General features: G+C 31.9%; 1 protein-coding gene across 3 annotated transcripts; it reads right to left on the bottom strand.

The window, feature by feature from the left end:
- Nucleotides 1-122: 122 nt before the first annotated feature.
- On the bottom strand, nt 123-11798 carry LOC123713941 (angiotensin-converting enzyme-like). Of its 3 annotated transcripts, none has more exons than XM_045667842.1 (11): nt 11669-11798; nt 10792-11214; nt 10338-10499; nt 9948-10050; nt 9328-9663; nt 8804-9041; nt 8292-8425; nt 5457-5676; nt 3713-3811; nt 2365-2487; nt 123-887 (listed from the first exon to the last, which is right to left on the bottom strand). In XM_045667842.1, the coding sequence occupies exons 2-11, from the start codon at nt 11209-11211 to the stop codon at nt 515-517; spliced, it is 2208 nt and encodes a 735-aa protein (XP_045523798.1). In that variant the 5' UTR covers nt 11212-11214; nt 11669-11798; the 3' UTR covers nt 123-514. The 3 variants fall into 3 exon arrangements, with proteins under 3 accessions (XP_045523798.1, XP_045523797.1, XP_045523796.1); XM_045667841.1 differs by having other exon boundaries at nt 11561-11716; XM_045667840.1 differs by having other exon boundaries at nt 11542-11716.
- Nucleotides 11799-11820: the final 22 nt, after the last annotated feature.

Here is an 11820-nt window from a genome sequence, read left to right on the forward strand (position 1 = left end):
TGCCAATTACATACATAACTATCGTACCATTCAATTGTCTAAACAAGTAGTTTATTATTTCAAGTTCAATGTTATAATCTTCTATGGTAGTTTAAATTTTTTAATAAAACAAATCATATTTAATAGTATATTTATTTAAAAGTCACTAACTACTAAAAAGTTTTAAGTGTGTTAAAATAAAATTTAACCTGTATAAAAACTACATATTTAACGCCTTTTAACCGATTTCAAAGGACCCAAAGATTACAATTTGAAGTCTGAAATATACACTCATAACTCATCATATGGACGCTAAATTTTTTAACATTTTAGATGCACACACAATGGCCCAATAGAGGTTTTTTTTATATATATTTACATGTTCTTAATATCTTTGTTAATAAACTTATTATTTTTATTTGTCTTATCCACCAGCATTCATTGCTATAGTTGAAATAGTGTAATAGGAGTTAATTTTAAAAATACAAAAAAAAAATCGCTTTCATAAGAAAATAGAATCGCCCATACAATATTTTCACACTTTGTCTTCACTGATACCGTGGACTTCATTTGATTTATTATTGGATAATTCATTAGTTACAATATCTAAAGAGCCATTTTTACTAAGACCGCATATGGATAATAATTTTCTTAATTTATCACGCTTTTTTATACAGTACAATAACAACATTAAACCCGTTAAGACAATAACAATGATACCGACTATAATAGGTGCACTTTTGTCTAAATCTTCGTTAGCCCTTTCGAATTTTAAAGTTTCATTTGTCAAGAATGATTGTAAGGGAGCGAAATATTCCAAGATCCCTTCAGTTGACAGTTCAGTTTCACCGGTCATTGCTTCCAGAACGCTCCTCCAGTCTTCGCTTGCGCCAAGCGACATTCCCTTACTGAAACAATAAAGTGTTCAATTCAAATAGTTTTGTGCGTGGCTTACAAAAAAGTGCTTGGCAGGTAAAATAACTCGGTCCGGGATGCCTATTTTAAAATTAAATAATTATTGGCATATGCATGGCTGCGCAGGAAATGTTTTGCATTTATATTATTGCGTCGATTTTCCAGGTACTGCAAAGTTTATTAATAGAACCAACAAAATTATGTTTCCCAAAATTAAAAAAAAAATCATTGTTGTCTTGAGAATACTATTGTTTGATTGTAATTCTTAGTTTGAAGATAAACACACTGCCAATTTAGGTAGGTATACAGGCATACAGGCATAGGTACAACACAATTTAAAAAAAATAATCAAGCACATACATATGCTTTTATACTGTGACAATAAAAGATTTCATTTGTACTATGTATATTCAAAAAATCAGTATTAGTAGAGTCTAGGCTATAGTTTCATAACTTTCATTTTGTTTTGTTTAAATTTGCTTTATTTTTTGAATTATTAACAAATTACATGTTTCTTTGGTACTTATTATACACAAAAACTCTGAATACTGAAATAAAAATATACCATGGTTGCTATCAGAATTGGGTTAATATTATAGCGTATAATCAAACACATTTTTTTTATAATGGGATCAATCTGAAACTCTTATTTATGCTGAGAGTCGACACCAAGACAAACGGGTCCATAGTGTGTTATACTCTAAGGCAAACCATTGGAACAGTGAACCATCTTGAAGTATCCCCTTACACAAAGGTACCTCCTTAAATCCCCTGGACCTGGACAACTTCATTCCCATTCAATGGGGAGAATCTCTCAAGATATAATAGTTATTAGTTACTTTCAATAATTATGACCTCTTAAAAAGTCACGGCTTTTTACCAAACTTAAGGTTGTAATATGACCTTTCCTTGCCTAAAACTATAATCATAGCCTACGCAAGGCAAATATTGTTTAGAAATGTCATTTAATTTTTATTAGTTAATACGTTTTCCGTCGAACTAACATTTTTATAGTTGGAATGGTAATAGAAAACATCAAAATGTATCCAGGACACCGTGTCTAATTTCAACTATCAATCAAAGATAACGTTCCTGTATTCCATGGCTTTTCCCTTATCTGTTTCATACAAAAAATATGCATGTAAACCTGTAGTAAATGCGACATAAAATCTCAATAGATTTCGTGAATAAAAAACTTATACTAAAACATGTAAATCGTATTTTATTGCCAATATGTATAATATTTCTTCAAGAAACTAGTAGGTACATATACAAGAGAACAGTGTACAATTAGACGACACATAACCTGAAATTGTTTATTTTTTATTCATTGAATCTGTTAATTCTATTAAATATATTGTATACACATCTATTAAATATATGGTTAATTCTTTGATAAATGATATAATTCACCTTCAAAAACCGGAGGTAGCAATAAAATCGGACGCCACCAAAATAACAATGATTTACCTTAGAAGTTTTCCCGCTTCCTTATTTCTGTATATGGAGCATTCGTGAAGTGGTCCTGTATGGTTCACTGCTTTACATAAAGATCGTAGTATTTGAAATTCCAGTATGTGTGAAATTAGGTACCTAAAATTAAAACACAGTGAAAATGAAACAATAATTAGCCAAAATTTACAAAGTAAATAAAGTAATAAAAATGGCTAAACGAAGAGTTTACTGGCAGTTCTTCTCATCCGTTCTACGACATCGATTTAAGAACTGGCAATTAAAATTTAGAAGCATAATTCCGCCGTTCATAAGTGTACATTTATACATGAGTAAATTTTAATAATATAATTATATTATATTATTAAAATAGGCAATTGCCTGATACATATAGAATTCCTAATTAAATACATACACAGATTTAGTGTTCTAAGTTAATTAATTATAGTTATATTAAGTAGTCATTAATTAATTCAAAAATATATTAATTTATTAAATATCTCAGGGTACAAAAATTATGCTTGAGTAATTATGATAATAGAACAAATTATTAATAAATTGCATGCGCATCTTGGGTAAAATGGACATTCATCTATTACAAAAAATCACGAGTATTAAATTGCTTTTAATTAACTTTTAATTAATTGTGCAAATTACTATAAATTGATCGCGATATGAATATTTATAAACACTCAATTTAGATGAAACATAAAACCGCTACTCGGGCAAATATGCAAATGCATTAATTCAAAATTCAACATCATTTATTCATAAAGGTAACACAATGTACACAATGAACGTCAAAATCAGAAATGTATATAAAATGCTTATTATTTTAAATTTACTGCCAGTTCTTAAATCCGTAGAACGGAAGAGATGAACTGGCAATAAACTCTTCGCCACTCTTTTTAATCGTTAAGTATATAATAAAATAAATTAAAAACAAAGATTTATCCTCTATCAGAGGGCATGGTGAAATTAAATAGTCCTACTATAAGTAGAAAGCCCTTACATAGTAGGGCGGAACATCGCGTTGACTCCCGTATGTTTTAAACATGTTGGATTTTGATAGGTTTTTTTTTAAGTTATAGTAGACAAACCGCCCTTGAACACATTGCCAGGAGGCTCGCAAGTGCGTTGCCGAGTTCATTAGTACGCTTTTTTCCAAGGAATATAATAAGATATTAAATTTTTGCGCAAAGCCTACACATTTTTTCTTATATAACACCCAGAAATACAGGATGGACGAGATGCATTCGGTTTGCGTCATTGATATTATTTCTTAATTTGTCGCTTGAACAGGTTCCCGCTAATAAATACGTCTATTAGGAGCTGAAGTAACTTTTGATAAATTAAAAAAACTTACGTTATGTATTGCACGTGTGAAACCACATGATACTTCGAAGCCGGATCTAAATCGCTTTCATTGCGGGGACTCGGTGGCGAAATCATTGTCTCTCGTATCCTAAAATTATATAAAATTACCCCATATGAAGTAAACTAGAAATTGTGCCATTGAGTGCAAAACCTTATCTGTTAAATGAAAGCTGTCTGTAAAAGGTATGGTTTCTTCTGGTTGATTTGAGACGCCTAGTGGAAAATTTTGTATACACACAGGTCAATGACTTCTGGTGGACGCAATGATAGGTTACACATATTGTAGACTCACGTATAATTAATATGTAGGGTTTGATTAATAAAACATAGAAGGTTTTTTTAACGACAGTACCACATTACTCGTATTTAAAATAACTGTTTTTGAATGTATATCTAAGATTCCGACAATTCATTATATCAACAAATATGGTCACGTTTTAACAGTGACACTGACAAGTAGATGATCAGCCTTCTGTCACATGTAGATTTATTGATACAATGTTACCGTTAACGTACGTGTTAATGCTCAGTCGGAAATCGAACACATGCCCTCAGGCGTTAAAGTCTAGACGAACATTGCAGGTTAATTATTTTTTGACTTTAAAAATCAAGTAAACAGAAATAAATTCTTAAATATTATGAAACTAATATAGTGTAACTTTTTAACCAGAGATCTCCAGAGAAATCTTGAAAGCAAAAATAAGAAATTTTAGGTCTTAAGTTGCATGCAAGTGAATGTTGATGCAGAAAACTACCTTTATTCAAATAATTTAACTTGTAAAAATACCTAAGGGTTTTCATATGAAGACATTCTCACGGCTGAACGTAACAAATAATTCTTCAAAGAATGCTTGATATAATTATAATGCACTGGAAAACCCTTACAATTTAAGACAAGCGGCAATTAGTCTATCAATTGCCACAATGCAAAAAAATTGCTCAGATAACTGTGATAATAATAGTTGATACACTATTATATTCCGTTATACTTGCCTTTACGTTAAGTAAGGCTAATGCAAATTACAACTGTAATCTGTTCCCAAATGAACAACAGTCTAATCCATATTTTTTATTAGATTTCGGGTTTCTGAAGTCGTTTAAACTAGTGCGACCAATTAGATTATGTAATAATTCATACACCATATTTGAGTTTCTGAATTGATGTAATGCTAATTTATTTTTTAACTAAATGGATTTAGATACAGCTAACTCCTTATGGTCGACCCTAACTTTTATTTTTATAAAGGGGTTTAAGTCAAAAGCACAAAATACCTATACTCGTAACATTAAAAAGTTATAATATTTCAAATAAACCTTTTTTATTATACTAAACAATACTCCTGCTATGAATTTTTATTCTAGTTTATTCGTTGATTACATTACATTCTCATCTAATAAAAACTAAAACGGTAAAAACGGAGCAGTGTTGGCCTAACGGCTTCAGCGTACGACTCTCATCTCTGAGGTCGTAGGTTCGATCCCCGGCTGTGCACCAATGGATTTTCTTTCTCTGTGCGCATTTAACATTAGCTCGAACGGTGAAGCAAAAAATCGTGAAGAAACCGGCTTGCCTTAGACCCAAAAACGTCGACGACGTGTGTCAGGCACAGAAGGCTAATCACCTACTTGCCTATTCGATATACAAATGATCATGGAACAGATACAGACATCTGAGGCCCAGGCGAAGAGACCATAAGTGGAGCTACAAAGAGAAGTTTATTAAAACTACATACCTGATGTTCCACCAATGTTCATTCAAGTTCTCAGTACTATTAGCAAAAACGTCCCATCTCCATTTATCAAGGGCATAAGCGTAGCCCATCAACGGAATCTTCTCCAACGCCAGCCATAGAAGATGGTTAATCATTAATTCTTCACAGTTTCCTAGAGGGTTTAATATCCATGGTGACGCCAGCTGCACTGCAACAATGTCGCTTATGGCGTCGTGAAATGCTGTAAAAAACCACAAGCTTAACACTTAACTCTTAGTTATGAATAAATTATTGTGTAATTTTATTCCTAAGACAATGGGAACAATTATTATAGTACCTTGAAAGAAACAAAATATGTCAAAGAATGTTACTAGGTATCTAGTTGTGTATATGATGTCAATACTATATAATTTTCCGTTTGGATAGAATCTGAGATCAAAAAAGCGGTAATCAAATTAGGATAATATTTTCGAGTTACAAATATGTCCTTGCATTCAAATCAATATTTACATAATAAACTTTATATATAATTTTGAAGCTATTTTGCCTTAGGTTTGGCTTAGTATTGCTTAGTATAGTCAAAAATATTATAATATACATTAAAATGTTAAAAATATATAAAGATTAGGATCGACCATACGTTAACTGGATCTTAGCCCATTTAGTAAAAAATAAATTAGTAACACATTTATTCAAAACCTCAAATATGGTGGCGGAGAGTGCCAAATAAATTTTGTTATTGATTCGAGCAGAAGTTAATTTAAAGACATTCTATTACGGCCTTCTGCAGTGCATATTATGTTCACAATTTTTTGCTCTTGGTTTCAAATGAATGTTTACATTTTACATTAAATGACTGGCTATATTTAAGAAACATAAAAAGCTTATCATTACGGTATAGGAAGTTGATTATAAAAAAAATAATGAAATAATAATAGTGGAGTCAAACCAAATAGAGTCAAAGATTAAATATTGGTAAACTCTTTTGGTTGAAAATAAATGAATAAAAGCAAACAAAATAATTAATCCTGTAAACATACAATTATTAGATGTAACATAATCCGTACGTTTGTATGTAATTTTTTTGTATATCTCATTTTGAGTACAGCTTTTTGCTAACTTCGAAAGGTTATTGTGCTCAATAGTCTTGATGTAACTTATTTATTTTACTAAACACAGTCGTCCTTATTACAAATCGTTTATTTAGGTTAATATTGAGTAGGTTGTGATGGTAACCTTGGTAACAAATATTTTAAAGGATGTAAAGTTAATACGTATAGTTTTGGCCTTTGAACGTATGTAGGTATAGCACGAACGTTATACAACGCAAATTCCTTCTAAAAATTGCATTTAAAATTTATACAAAAAGTATAAAATGGACAATGGAGACTTTGTGCCGGTCAGACTTGCCTTTCCTTTCCACAAGACGTTCATCAGTAATTTTTTATTCAATCTCAGAATATTGATAAATAAAGGAGAATCCGTTATTGCCAGTTATGAACCAAGTTCTCCAGAATAAACATAAAATTATTAACTCTGAAAGTATCAGAAACATATTGTGGCTGTCCATCCTGTTAACTAAGTTTATAACTAAACAGCATTAAAGTTTCAAAATGCGCTGTCGATGGGGAAATAAACTTAGATTAATTACCAGGTTTAGTATTAGTTGGCGTCAATACTAAATCTGGTAATTGATGTAAGAAATTATAAAGAGTATGCTAGTAGGTACATCCAATTCCAAAGATTTAGTCAAAAATATTTTCTTTTGTATTGCGGCGAATTATACAGTTCTTATTAAAATATTAAGGCCACAACATGAACTGTTCGAAGGTATCGTAAAGTGTCCGTAAATGTCAATGACGTTACATTTTTATTCAGTTATATAGAACTGATAAAAAAATATTGATTTTAAAATTAGCCTTTTGATAGCGCATTCAACTCGTTAAAATATACTGGATACCACAAGCTATACATTACGTTGTTTAGAATGGCAATAAGTTTCTAAAACTTGTTTCTTAGAAATCCAGGGAGATGTACAGTTAATTCATTTATTTAAGTCGGCTTCTGTTCTAAAAATATCTGCTGACCGTAACGACATTCTTGAGTGTGTCCATCAGATGTTCCACAACTATTTTCTATATTCAAATTGAAAAATATTTGCGTTAACTTTTTAAATATCGTTACATCTTGGTGTTTGGCGTTTCACGACAGAGCGCTTTTTAAGGTACTTTTTGCCGCGCACCACTACTTTGTGGTATAAGCTGCCATTCCAGATATTTCCGAACAGTTATGACTTAGGGGATTTCAAGAGAAGAGCATACTAACTACCTTAAAAGCTGGTAACGCACTTGCAAACCTCCTGGTGTTGAAGGCGTCCATGGGTCGCAATACCTTAACACGTAACATTAACAGACCACACAAAAAAGTTGGAGGTGAAGTATAAAACTGATAAGATGTTTAGGTCGCAAAATCGTGTCTTTGTGCGCGCAATATGTACCCACACATTACATAAGAACGAGCTACAGTGTAAGCTACTGTATGTTTTACCAATAATATTTTTTTCAATGGTGATTAGCCTTTTGTGTCTATCCTAAGGGATTTATTGTTTCACTGGTAATAGAACACGCCATAAGCGGTCATCTAAATTGTGAGCGCTATATATTAACCAACAAAGCATCAGTTCATCTTAAGTGCGTCTGTAATATTATATAGCCTTCCTTTACTGTTCATGCCTTAAGACTATTAACTATATATTGCTTTATACTATTTTGTTTATTGAGTGACTTTTATAATTCGCAAGACTTTTTGATTTTGTAAATTAAATTATACAAACATTTGTTTCAAAACTGTACTTACCAGGGTTCGGACCATCTCTAAATAATGGCGGTAAGTTACTATAATGCCGGAAATACTGGACATGCCCCAACAATCGTGCTGCGCGTGAGAGTCCGGCTACTGGGTCGGTCAACTTTTCACCACACCATTTAATCCTGAATATATTGCATAAGATTAAAAGAACTAGATTAGTTATTTAATTCAAACTTAAATTATTTGTACAGAGTACATTTAATAACTTATACTTAGTGCCGTCTCATGGCTAAGTTGTCTAAGCTTAATATTATTTTGGAACTTACATTATTTATTTTATTATATTTATAACATTTAATGAATCAAAACGATATTCGGAAATTACATAGGACTTTTTATGACACATAATAATTCTATGCGAAACCAAATCTATCTGCACCTAGTACTTTTTAACGTGCAAAAGTGTTACCATTGCAGATTTTTACTTGATAAAACTGTTCTCGGTATGCATAGCAAGGCACTGCTTGAAAATACTAGTAATATATATCACAAAAATGTACCTGTAATTAACACCGTCGCACATGTCATGGCTAGAAGGTAGACAATTAGCCGTGGTCGGTGCTTCGTTGATATTTTCGTAGGACTCTTTAGCGCTTTCAAAGCCCAGCGATATGTAAAATTCATCTACCGAGTCAAATAAACTCATAGCTGTGAACTTGGTGAAATTATCCCGTTTGACATCAGGGTATGGAACCACTAAGGGGTATATTGCCTGCCATTCTTGGGCCCATAGATTTCCTGAAAAATGTATATGTTCACAATTCACATCAGGCGCTTTTAAATCTGGCGTTATTGTAGTCAAACAAAATATACAAACTGAATAAATAAGAAAAAGAGAGTATACATTATCTTTGTTTTAAGTTTACTATTCTACATCTGTAATACACATCTTCAAAAAGTCGTTCGTAATTGTAAAAAAAGATCATAATATATAAACATAATATCGTACATGGTAAAACATATGATGAGTTTGATTATCATTTGTTCCGGTAAGGCAAGGCATCGAAGGTTTTAATTTACTTACCTAAAATATGTCCTGGTATTAAACCATCGTTCTTCTGAAGATCACGTTTGTACAAATGTTCCAACTTAGCCCGTACATAACGGTGTAACAAGGTATACAGTGGCTTAACTTCAGTCCATAATCTATCAACTGTATTAAGAAAATCATCATCTTCATAGTTATATCGCCACATATCACCCGCATCTTTGAAACCTTCTTCCTGAGCTGCCGTATTCATTCGTAAGAGATAATCTTTAAATATCGGTCGAACTTTCTTTCCCGTTGCATCCCTGTATGCTTTCCAGTAGTACTTTAGTTCTTCTGAATTGTTGCTCGTTTTAAACAAAGTTATGATGTCTGTAAATGTAATCGACATTTTAGGTATTTCCGCTACGTTTTACTCGGAAATCCTAGTTACCTATAACCTACCAATAGAGCAAGGGAAAGATGTGTAGGTATCTGTTTGTTCATGGACTTACAAGTCACATAACAGATAGTGCACCGATGACTGATCGAATACTCACAACAGTCAATAATCAGGGAAACAAGCTAAAAGGTGTGTTTGAGGTATGTCTATTTGTAATATCGTACAATATGTTTTAACAATAGAGAGAACTGACCAAAGCTTAGAAAAATCATACCATTCATAGTAAGAGATGAATCTTCAGTGTCACACGAGGACTTGTACGCGCAAACTGTAACTCGACTCCAAATGCGTTGCATCAAATCAATTTCTTCCCGTTGCTATAAATAAGCAAGTTACATAAAAAAACTTCTTTATTGAAAACTGACAGTCTTTTTGGTAACAACGATAAGGCATTAGAATTTAAATCGCAAATACATGTGTCTACAAATCCTTTATTTTAACCATTCATCATGCTCTCGAAAACTATCGCGGGTAAAATTTGGTGAATTAGAAAAGTTTAAGAGCTATGTTTCTTAATCAAATTTATATGATGCTATATATCATTTTTTATTCGATTATACTAGCTCCAATTACTTATTACTTCTAACATTAAATATTTACGTACTTTACTCTGTGGCATTTGAACATTGGTTCCCCTCTCTTTAATTATTCTTAGTTTTCTTTTCAATCTTAAATCGTTATTATTATCGATTTCATTTTTGTATTTTCTCTTTATTATATTCCAATATTGACGTTTGATATCATCCTCCTCGGCGGCTATTTGGACCTAAAAATAATATAAAAAGTTGAAATTTATCTGGTACCTCACAGTATTAGAGCAGGAAGTTTAGCATCCGGTTTTGAACCCTGAGTCATTCTTTTTAATAATTAATTAATTTCTTTGTATGTGCGCTATTGCGAAACATTGTAAGAAAACCGTCGCCTCGACGTCGCGAATCATGTACAGAAGACTGAATCATCACTAAAGAAAAATGTATTAAAAAAATAAGGTATATGTCAAGTCCTAAAAGAGGCACTTTTTGTTTGAACATAAAATTTGTTTTACTTCAATAACTAACCATTTTATTTTTCTTTACATCATTACTTGTATCTGTAACGTATGCCCACAAAGCTTCTTGAGATGTTTTACACACATCAAGACTCAGCTTATCCATTTCTTCCATGAAGATTTCAAGTGTTGCATTTTCTTTATCCAACTCCTCTAATTGAACCTTAAAAGTATCTACATCGTCATGCTTAATTATAACTGTGTCTGGATCTAAGACAGTTTTCATTGCATAATCTAAAAACTTTTTATCCTTCGACTCTTCATCTATTTCTATCTCATGACCGCTTTCGTCGGACTGCTCAGTTTTATTACTTTTCTCCATACTTTTGTCATCGGTTGACATTTCTGACGTTGGGTTCGTGAGAAATTGTACAGCAAAACATGCGGTCAGCGATATTAAGAAAACAAAAGATACTTGTCGAAATTGCATTTCCTAAAATAAAATTAAACATATAAACTACATCTGGTTAGATCTAAAAACAAGACTGTATTTAATACATTATGTTTATTACTATGTGAGATAACAAAGCCACATTATAGAACAGACAATGGATATAGAGTGATTATTAAATAATCCAACCAGCGATTATATAATAACCGTCCGTGTTGCAGAGGACAGAGCTTGCTAACTACACTTAAGACCATAATATTGTTTGTAATCAACATAAATACAGAGTGAATTGCTAATCGCTTTACCTACTCGTTTAAGTAATTACAGAACACTCGATTTTTTTTTTTTAGAAAGAATAGAAAAACTAACCATATAGTTTAATACTAACGTATAATTTGGTTCACAGTAACAATATCACAATACGTAACACAACACTGAAAACATATTCCTATTAAACATTCCGAAATGTAATAAAACTATAGTTTCAACAAATCACCGTTCATGATATGTCGCGGCCATCCGATGTTTGTGAATATTCCGTACTGTTTAATCTTTTTGTAATGAAAATTTTTGAAATGGAACAATGAAAAGTTGATTTGTTTTGAAAACGTGCGTCGGTGTAGGAGCGACGCGGCCTGACTTGGGCGT

The sequence above is a fragment of the Pieris brassicae genome, chromosome 9, assembly GCF_905147105.1.
Source record: "Pieris brassicae chromosome 9, ilPieBrab1.1, whole genome shotgun sequence".
Lineage (NCBI taxonomy): Eukaryota > Metazoa > Arthropoda > Insecta > Lepidoptera > Pieridae > Pieris > Pieris brassicae.

What these genes read in the sequence shown, in the direction of transcription:
- LOC123713941 (XM_045667840.1), bottom strand. An exon ending in AATACCAGGACATATTTTAG is followed by an intron (nt 9,042 to 9,327) that starts GTAAGTAAATTA and finishes TACATTTTTCAG; the next exon opens with GAAATCTATGGGCCCAAGAA. An exon ending in TAGAGATGGTCCGAACCCTG is followed by an intron (nt 5,677 to 8,291) that starts GTAAGTACAGTT and finishes GGTTTTTTACAG; the next exon opens with CATTTCACGACGCCATAAGC.